Below are 8,596 nucleotides of genomic sequence, written 5' to 3'. Positions count from 1 at the left end.
TCTTTCACTAAAATGTCAGATTATGTTTATTTCCGTCCACTGACACCAATATTAAGATAATAATATATTTGTTCACAAATCTTTTCAGTGCTCCCCAAATTGATGCCATAGTAATATGTGACTGGGGAGACTGAGTTGTAGTACCTGAAAAGGTAGTAGTCTACATATTTCCTAAATATTTCCTGCTAGAATTTTTATAGCTTTGCCTATTTTTTTATTTTTTTATTTTATTTTTTTATATATATATTTTTTTAATAAAAATACTTGGACATCTAGACTGCAAGTTCCTGAAATTAATGAGATTTTATTTTATTAGATAACCACAGCAGTTCAGCAGTGTGTTCAGTACTTGGAATTGTGTGAGACCATGAAAACTGATGAAATTTTGGAACATTCAAAGCATTGTGGTACGTATTTTTTTTAAATTACACACATTAAAAATGTTTAATTTTGTTGGTCATGGTGCACTCGCCTGTAATCCCAGTGGCTCGGAGGCAGAGGTAGGAGGGTCGCAAGTTCAAAGTCAGCCTCAGCAACTTAGGAAGGCCCTACAGCAACTTAAGAGAGACCCTGTCTCCAAATAAAATATAAAAAAGGGCCAGGGATGTGGCTCAGAAATAGCCTTATAATGACTTATTTTTTTAGTAGCTGTTAGTAGTCTGGTAAATGAGATCACTTTTACCAATGACTTAAAATATTTTGAGAAATTAAAAAGATTTAGTGACTTTTTAATAATATCTACCTTTAAAATGAATGTTTAGTCATACTGATTCATACTATATGCAGCTCTTCAAGTTATATTAGGCATTAGTATTCTAATCTCTCATACTACCATGATATGTAGTCCCTTTTTCTCTTTTGCTATTGTCTCACTCATTTAATCAGATACTTAAGCACGTTAGTTAGAGGAAAAATTCCCTACAATGTAGTTTTTATTATCAAATACCCCATCCTGCCCTGTGATTCATTTCTACTTATATTCAGTCTGAGCTAAAACATCCTAGATAATTTAAAATCTGGCCCTAATTTTTTTATCTGGTCTCTTATTTTGATATTGAGTAAAATGAGTCTTCTTTTAGATTGTTTTGCCCATCAATGCCTATATACCTTTGTTATTTTTACTTCTGTTGCCTCTTTCATATTTACTTAAATCAATATAAGTAAATCTTATATCTTATTTATCATGAAAGAATAAACTTCATCTATTTGGAATTTTTCTGGATCTTTGCTTATGGTTCACAACTTGCCATGTGAAACTGAACTTTCATGTTGGTTACATTTATTGTTTTTTGAAATAAATGATAAGTTATTGAGAGTATGAAAGTATCTTATAATTTAGTTTATCCCTGAATAAAATTCTTTAACTCAAAGCATGGGAAAGTGTCAAAGACCAATATTAATGGATTTCAAAACCTCATGTTTTGCAGTGGAGGAGAAAGTGCAGAAATTGAAATTTTTTCTTGAAAAGAAACAAAAGTATGCATAATTTTATGTATTATCTCATATAAATATTTTTAGATTTTTTCTAATTTCTTGATATTAAAAAGTTACATCAAGCATCCCCCCTAACCCCCACTCTACTAGTTCTCATGGCTTTGCTTTCTTTCTTATCTAGTGGAGACCTTGTGGTATTTCATTGTATTCTTTTGCCATATTCATTTTTTTTCCTTTTTCAAATTTTTTGCTTTTTCTTGCCTGCATTTTCCCAACTTTAGGTCAGTTCAGCTTTCCATTTTTTGGGGTTCTCAGGAAATTGAGCAGAGAGAATTTGTTATGTGGATTGAAAAGTGCAAATATATGTTTTCTAACCTCAGTTGCTCTCTTTGTGTTGCTTTGGAATTCTCTTAGGTGATCTTTCTTTCTTTGATGTCCCAGCTGTTACAAGTATTTGCCAGTTTCAGCAAACCACTTTTCTTGTTATTGCCCACTCTCTTTCAAGAGGACTCCGTGGTTCTTATTTCACTAAGAAAATAGAATTTTTTGTATACGACCTCCACACATGTCCTGCTTCTATGTATAGTAATGAATGTTTATATACCTTTATCAGTATTTCCTTTCTCTAGCTTGTAATCAAGATGTGTCCTATTTCAGATTGACCACTTTATCTATTCTCTTGATTCTGTTACCTCCTGGAGTGTTTGTGTTTGTTTGTTTGTTTTGCTTTATTTTTAGTGAAACTAGGCCATTTTGTTATTCTGTATCTCTTTGGTTCTTTTTCCTGCATTGTCTAACCTGCTCATGGGTGATCCATAATAAAAAATGGAGCAAGTTCTGTGCTCCATATGCTTTACCTTTCTGCTTCCCTTGAAAGAAGAGCTTTCTGTGTATTCTGGATTCCCCAGGTCCCACTTCTTTGCCTCTTCTTCACTTTTCAGTCATAGAAGTAGGCTTCTATTTCTACTCCTCTAAGGCCTTCCCATGTTAGCTTCTAATCTTTCTTGTCCTCATTTAACAGCATGTATCTCTGTTGATTCTTTCCTCCTCATCTTAGTGTTATGTTTTTCTTGTATTCCTTCATTGTCGTACATAGTAAGTTTTGTGTGTTCACTTGAAGAGCTTTTCTCTTTTCTTCACGTTTATACTGGCAAATGTTTTCCCTTTGTGCTTTTTTCCACTTTACTATATTTGTTTTCTTGAGGGAGCTCATGTACATGGCCTCAAGTATTACATATTTACATGTATCAGTGACTGAAACATGTGAGTCTACATACCTTTCCTGAATTTCAGATCCACTCATTTTTACTTTATATTACTACCTGAAGGTTATTTATGCCCTTCAAAATTTACAGTACTGAAATTACTGTTCCTTCTCTTTTTAGACCTGTTGTTTTACTCATTGGAATTACTTACATAGGAGAAATTTACCCTGTATACTATGTTAGAAATTGAGTTTTCTCATCTTTTTCTTTCACTGCCTATGTGTAATCCTGGCTATGGCATATTATTTTTCTTTTTTTCCATATTTTTTATTGATGCATTATAATTATATGTAATGGTGGGATTGATTGTAACATACATTTCATTTTCTTAAACATAAACTTTTATTTGTCTCCTCTTCATTTTTTTGCTAGTGTTTTTGTGTATAATTTTCTTGATAAAGCTTCTTTCACACGTTGATTTTGTTTCATTAGCTTTCTACACTGCTGTAGAGTCAGTGTTCCACTATGTGTATTTAACTCCTTAAAGAGCTTTACTTTTATCCTAATGGCCTCTGCAATAAAGTCCAGATTCTTTCCATGACCATGTCTTCATGATTTGCCCTTTGAAGCTCCTTATCTCTTCCCCTTGTTCTCTGCATACTCTGGTGATACCACCCTATTTGCTGTAGTCTAATTGGGAGCTAAGTTTCAGGTCTCTTTCTGGTTTTTATCATTAGTGAAAAGTGCAGGATCTTGTATAAAATAGATATTTGATATATCTTGACTGTATGGGTGAATGAGTAAATAGCAAATAAATATTAGAAAATCTCTATAGTATGATCTTTTGTGTACCTGAAACACTTGGGACTAGAAGTGTTTCAGATGGCAGTTTTTTAGATTTTGGAATATTTTTTATAGATTTTACCTGCATTTACTTTTAGTTAGTAAAACTGAAGAGTAACTAACATTTTTTATTGACTTCTTTCCTTCCTTAACTTACTTTTAAAGCATGTCCTTGATGACAGATGATAACTCTGGCAATTTTTGGTATTTATTTTAGAATGAGCACTGATGCATATAATACTATATATATTATATAAAATATAATATGTATCAGACTCTATATATATAGTCTGATACATATTATACTACATATATATATATGGTCTGATGCATATTATATTTTTCTGAGTTTTGTCGATTTTATGACTACTTTTTCTCAGATTTATGTAAAGAGCCTTAGCAAACAAGGAAATAAATATTAAAATAAATATTAAAAATTTTTTTAGTTGTAGTTGGATATAATACCTTTATTTTATTTATTTTTATGTGATGCTGAGGATTGAACCCAATGCCTCATACGTGCTAGGTGAGCGCTCTACCGCTGAGCCACAACTCCAGCCCAGGAAATAAATATTTTTAAAATTTCCACCAACAGTGTCTTCATTATAGACTAGAATCTTGTGTGTTTAGAAGAAAATGGAGACAGGTACTGTAAAATATTAAAACATTAAAATGTTTTTGTTTCTTCTCTTAAGGGAACAAACAGAAAATTGTCTACTACTCAGGACAAGAATTACAATATATTTATTTTATTCACTCATTGTGCATTTTAGGAAGATTATTGATCTATAAACAAGGCAGAAAACTCTTTCCCATAAAGCTAAAGGATAAAAAAGGTAAGTGCGATTAGGAGAAATGAATATGTGGAAGTATGGTAAGATTTATATGCTGTGGCTCATTCAAGCTTGGAGTTTTCCCATGTTTTTTCAAGGGTATTTAGTTATATACCTTTTAGTTTTATATATATTGAAGTATTTTTTTCTTTTAATTTTCAGTTTCTACTTCTTCCTACATGCATAGGTGTTTTTCATATTATTCTAGAATGTAATAATTATTTTCCCCTGTCTCTCAAAATTCTCAACATACTTGATGATCCAGTTCTGGATGTAAAAGTAGAAGACCTTGTTTAAGTTCTGGTTGTCTTATACATTATCTAGGATCTTTTGGGCAAATCACTTACTTTATGTTGTTTTGGTTTCTTAAATCATGAAAATTGAATAATGTTATCAGTGATGTTATACTTAGAGAACTTTTGTTTGAGAATATTGTTTTATAAGCTGCAAAGCCCAATACCATTTGATACACTATCATATTGTTTTTACCCTAAGTCTTCTTAATTTTCCTCTATTAAACTTTGGCACATGTTGCTAGTTATTCTTATTTCCCTTAAAACCCTAAGCTTATCTAAGAATATACTACATAGTAGGGGCTGTCAAACTTTTCCTGTAAAGTGCTAGATACTAACTCTTTTAGCCACACTGGGCCACATAATGTCTTTCTCTGTGTGTGCACCTGAATGTACCAAAAAAAAAAAAAAAAAAAAAGGAAAAAAAGGTAGCATCACAATCTGGAGGCTGCTATTCCTAGAAAGGGCTTGTGCAAGGTTGGTCCTTGGTTGGTGTCTAGAATTCTTTTATTCCCAGCACTGAGAGATACCTAAGCTGTAGACTGATCACAGTGTCTAATCTGCTTACAATGTGTTTTACACTAAACACTTAATTTCCTTTTATGAATTTAGAAATTTGGTATGTGCTAGGCAATAGGTGCCTGAATCTTCAACCTTCAGTAAAACCTTTGGGATTTATAATGACTTTTCCTGATAGCCATTATTTTACATATGTTTTTAAAATTCACTCCTAGAAGAATTAAATGTATTCTGTGTCACTCTGTGGGAGAGAACACTTAGAAGCTTGTGCCTGGTTTTCTCTGGATTTCACCACATTCCCCACTTCCCTTGGATTTTTCTTTGTGTGCTTTTGATGTAACAAAACATAACTGTATGACTGTATGTTGAAACATGCAAGTCTTGCTAGTAAATCACTGAATCTGAGCATGGTTTTGAGGAACCTCAAACACATTTTAAAAATGAAAATCCATTCTTAGCTTGTGAGCATTACAAAATCAGATCATAAGGACTACATTTTGCTGACCTGTGTTATGGAGTATATTCTAGACTTCTAGGCATCTCTCTGGTGGTCTGGAGCAGGGTGTTGTGAAACCTGGTTGTTGGTGATCTGTTGATTTTGCAGTAGTCATGATGCCCCTGTGAATCTTGAGAATATGTAGTTCTTAGCCTGGTTTCAGAAGCCTAAAAGGGGGAGGTTAGAGCTTAGGGAAGTTTTAGGTAAATGAATCTGTACTATTTTTGACAAACATTCATTAAGTGAATAACATGTTTATGTGCAGAGCTGAGCAGAAACATTTTGACTTAAAGATTAAGGTAGCAAAAGAGACAGAAATGACATGAAGTCCAAGATGTCTAGCTTTTTCACTCTGTTTTTAGTCACTGATCAGATGTCTGCACAGGCTCAAGTGAAGAGTCAGTGCTTTTGACAAAAGCAGCCTTCAAGTCCATGAAAAATAACCTGGACAACCATTACCATAACTCTCATATAAGATGTGTTATCTATCAGAGCTAATGGGAGACTTAATAGTGCATTGCTCAATTGTGTGATTTCCAAAATTAATGGATTTTAAAGTCAACTAAAGGTAAGTAACTCAGAGCAAGTGAGACTGGAAGATTCATTTAGCTTTTTCTTTAGTTTTGCTCCTAATTGAATAAATACAAATAGCAATAATCAGATTTATGAATCTTTTAATTAGAAGTTTATACTAAGTGATTAGCTAAAAAAAAAAAAAAATCCCCTGTCCCTCCACATAGCCCACATCGTATTGTTTGCCTTGCCGTCTTTTAATATACTATGTCTAATTTGTTCTGGAGTCATGTGTTTTTGATTATAGCTTCTGCCTTCCTGACTGGATCGTGTTTTCTATAAAAACTCAGTCATAGATTGATGAGCCATTATTTAAATTGTTCTAAGTTGTTAGCATATAATAGGGATTAATTTCTTTCTTTTTCTATTTCTTTGTGAAGATTCAGTATCTCTTACAGATCTGCTGGTTCTATTTACCCAACTTATCTATTATTCACCAAGTTGTCCAAAGATGACATCATCTCCACATTCAGGTAATTTGGCTTGAGTAATAAAAAGCATCTAAAAATATTTACGTATTGCCAGAATGTTTTGAGTGCCTGGTGTAGTTTGGTCAATAGATTTCATTAAGATATAGCATTATTAAGAAGAAATTACATTGGTTCTGAAATAAACCATGAAATTTAATTTTGTTCATTGATGTTCTAAGATATTTCTGATCTACTAACTTCTTAATTTAGGATCAATTTTCCTGAGGATTTTAATATTCTTTATTAAAAGGAAGATGTTCTCAAGAAATGAGATCAAGCTTGATTGATAGGTACTAATTTGTTTTGTTTTTGATATTTTCTGTCTTTTATCTTTCCCAGAATGTTTTGATCAGCTTACATGTTTTAGCTCACATCCAAACTTCACAATCTTTTCAGGGTCCTTTTTTATTGAAGATTAAAGAAAAAGTACATATGCAGCACAATTTTTCATATCTCTGATTGTATAAAAAATATGTTCATACCAATTCGTGTCTTCATATATGTACTTTGGATAATGATGTCCATCACATTCCACCATCCTTGCTAACCCTTTTCCCATTCCCTACCCATCCCGTCCCTTTGCCCTATCTAGATTTAGTCTATTCCTCTCATGCTGCCCCTCCCTACCCGACTATGAATTAGCCTCTTTATATCAGAGAAAACATTCGGCATTTGGGTTTTTTGGATTGGCTAACTTCACTTAGCATTATCTTCTTCAATACCATCCATTTACCTGCAAATACCATGATTTTATTCTCTTTTATCACTGAGTAATATTCCATTGTGTATATAGGCCACATTTTTTTTTTTTATCCATTCATCTACTGAAGGGCATCTAAGTTGGTTCCACAGTTTAGCTATCGTGAATTGTGCTGCTATAAACATTGATGTGACTGTGTCCCTGTAGTATACTGTGTTTAAGTCCTTTGAGTATAGACCCAGGAGAGGGATAGCTGGGTCAAATGGTGGTTCCATTCCCAGATTTCCAAGGAATCTCTAAACTGCTTTCCATATTGGCTGCACCGATTTGCAGTCCTACCAGCAATGTATGAGTGTACCTTTTTCCCCACATCCTTGCCAACACTTATTGTTGTTTGTATGCATAGTAGCTGCCATTCTGACTGGAGTGAGAAGATAACTTAAAAGTAGTTTTGATTTGCACTTCTCTAATTGCTAGAGATGATGAACATTTTTTCATATATTTGTTAATTGATTGTATATCCTCAGAATTCTGAGAAGTGTCTGTTCAGGTCCTTGGCCCATTTATTGATTGGGTTATTTGTTTTTTTGGTGTTAGTTTTTTGAGTTCTTTATATACCCTAGAGGTTAGTGCTCTATCTGATGTGTGAGGGGTAAAGATTTGCTCCCAAGATGTAGGCTCTCTATTCACCTCATAGTTTGTTTCTTTTGCTGAGAAGAAATTTTTAGTTTGAGTTCATCCCATTTATTGATTTTTTTTATTTTAATTCTTGCACTGTAGGGGTCTTATTAAAGAAGTTGGGCCCTAATCCCACATGATGAAGATTAGGGCCTTTGTTCTTGTCAGGTATTTTGGTCACAGTGACACAAAGCTGACCAATACACATACTGTATTTTCTTTATTCATTCTTCCATGGGATCCTAGAATGATTACATTTCTTAGCTTTTGTGAACAGTGCCAAAATAAAAATGGGTATATAGGTAATGCTTTTATATGCTGATTAATTTGCTTTGGATATATTCTGTATTTAGCTTTTGAAGAACCTATATACAGTTCTCCATAATGACTGTATTAATTTACATTCTTACCAACAGTTTATAAGCAAGCATTCTTTTTCCTTTCTCATCCTTGCCAGCATTTGTTACTTTTTATAATAGCCCTTCTGACTGGGATTAGGTGGAATTTCAATGTAGGTTCGATTTGCTAAAGATACTTGATGGCTAAAGATAT

At 33.1% G+C, this 8,596-nt stretch overlaps 1 protein-coding gene across 2 annotated transcripts; it reads left to right on the top strand.

Annotated features, from left to right (window-relative positions):
* Positions 1-206: 206 nt before the first annotated feature.
* Positions 207-7,429, top strand: LOC107134154 (protein broad-minded-like). 2 transcript variants are annotated; one of them, XM_048814562.1, is made up of 3 exons: positions 207-407; positions 4,178-4,318; positions 6,577-7,429. In XM_048814562.1, the coding sequence occupies exons 1-3, from the start codon at positions 368-370 to the stop codon at positions 6,681-6,683; spliced, it is 288 nt and encodes a 95-aa protein (XP_048670519.1). In that variant the 5' UTR covers positions 207-367; the 3' UTR covers positions 6,684-7,429. The 2 variants fall into 2 exon arrangements, 1 of the variants encoding a protein (XP_048670519.1); XR_001502417.2 differs by having other exon boundaries at positions 243-407; positions 6,583-7,429.
* The last annotated feature ends 1,167 nt before the right edge of the window (positions 7,430-8,596 follow it).

Source organism: Marmota marmota, unplaced genomic scaffold, assembly GCF_001458135.2.
Source record: "Marmota marmota marmota unplaced genomic scaffold, marMar, whole genome shotgun sequence".
NCBI classification, from domain to species: domain Eukaryota; kingdom Metazoa; phylum Chordata; class Mammalia; order Rodentia; family Sciuridae; genus Marmota; species Marmota marmota.
Note: the sequence above shows the minus strand (reverse complement) of the source record. Positions and strands in the feature narration are given on the sequence as shown.

What these genes read in the sequence shown, in the direction of transcription:
- LOC107134154 (XM_048814562.1), top strand. Translation starts at nt 368, where the DNA reads ATGAAAACTGATGAAATTTTGGAACATTCAAAGCATTGTG. An exon ending in GGAACATTCAAAGCATTGTG is followed by an intron (nt 408 to 4,177) that starts GTACGTATTTTT and finishes TCTTCTCTTAAG; the next exon opens with GGAACAAACAGAAAATTGTC. An exon ending in AAAGCTAAAGGATAAAAAAG is followed by an intron (nt 4,319 to 6,576) that starts GTAAGTGCGATT and finishes TTCTTTGTGAAG; the next exon opens with ATTCAGTATCTCTTACAGAT.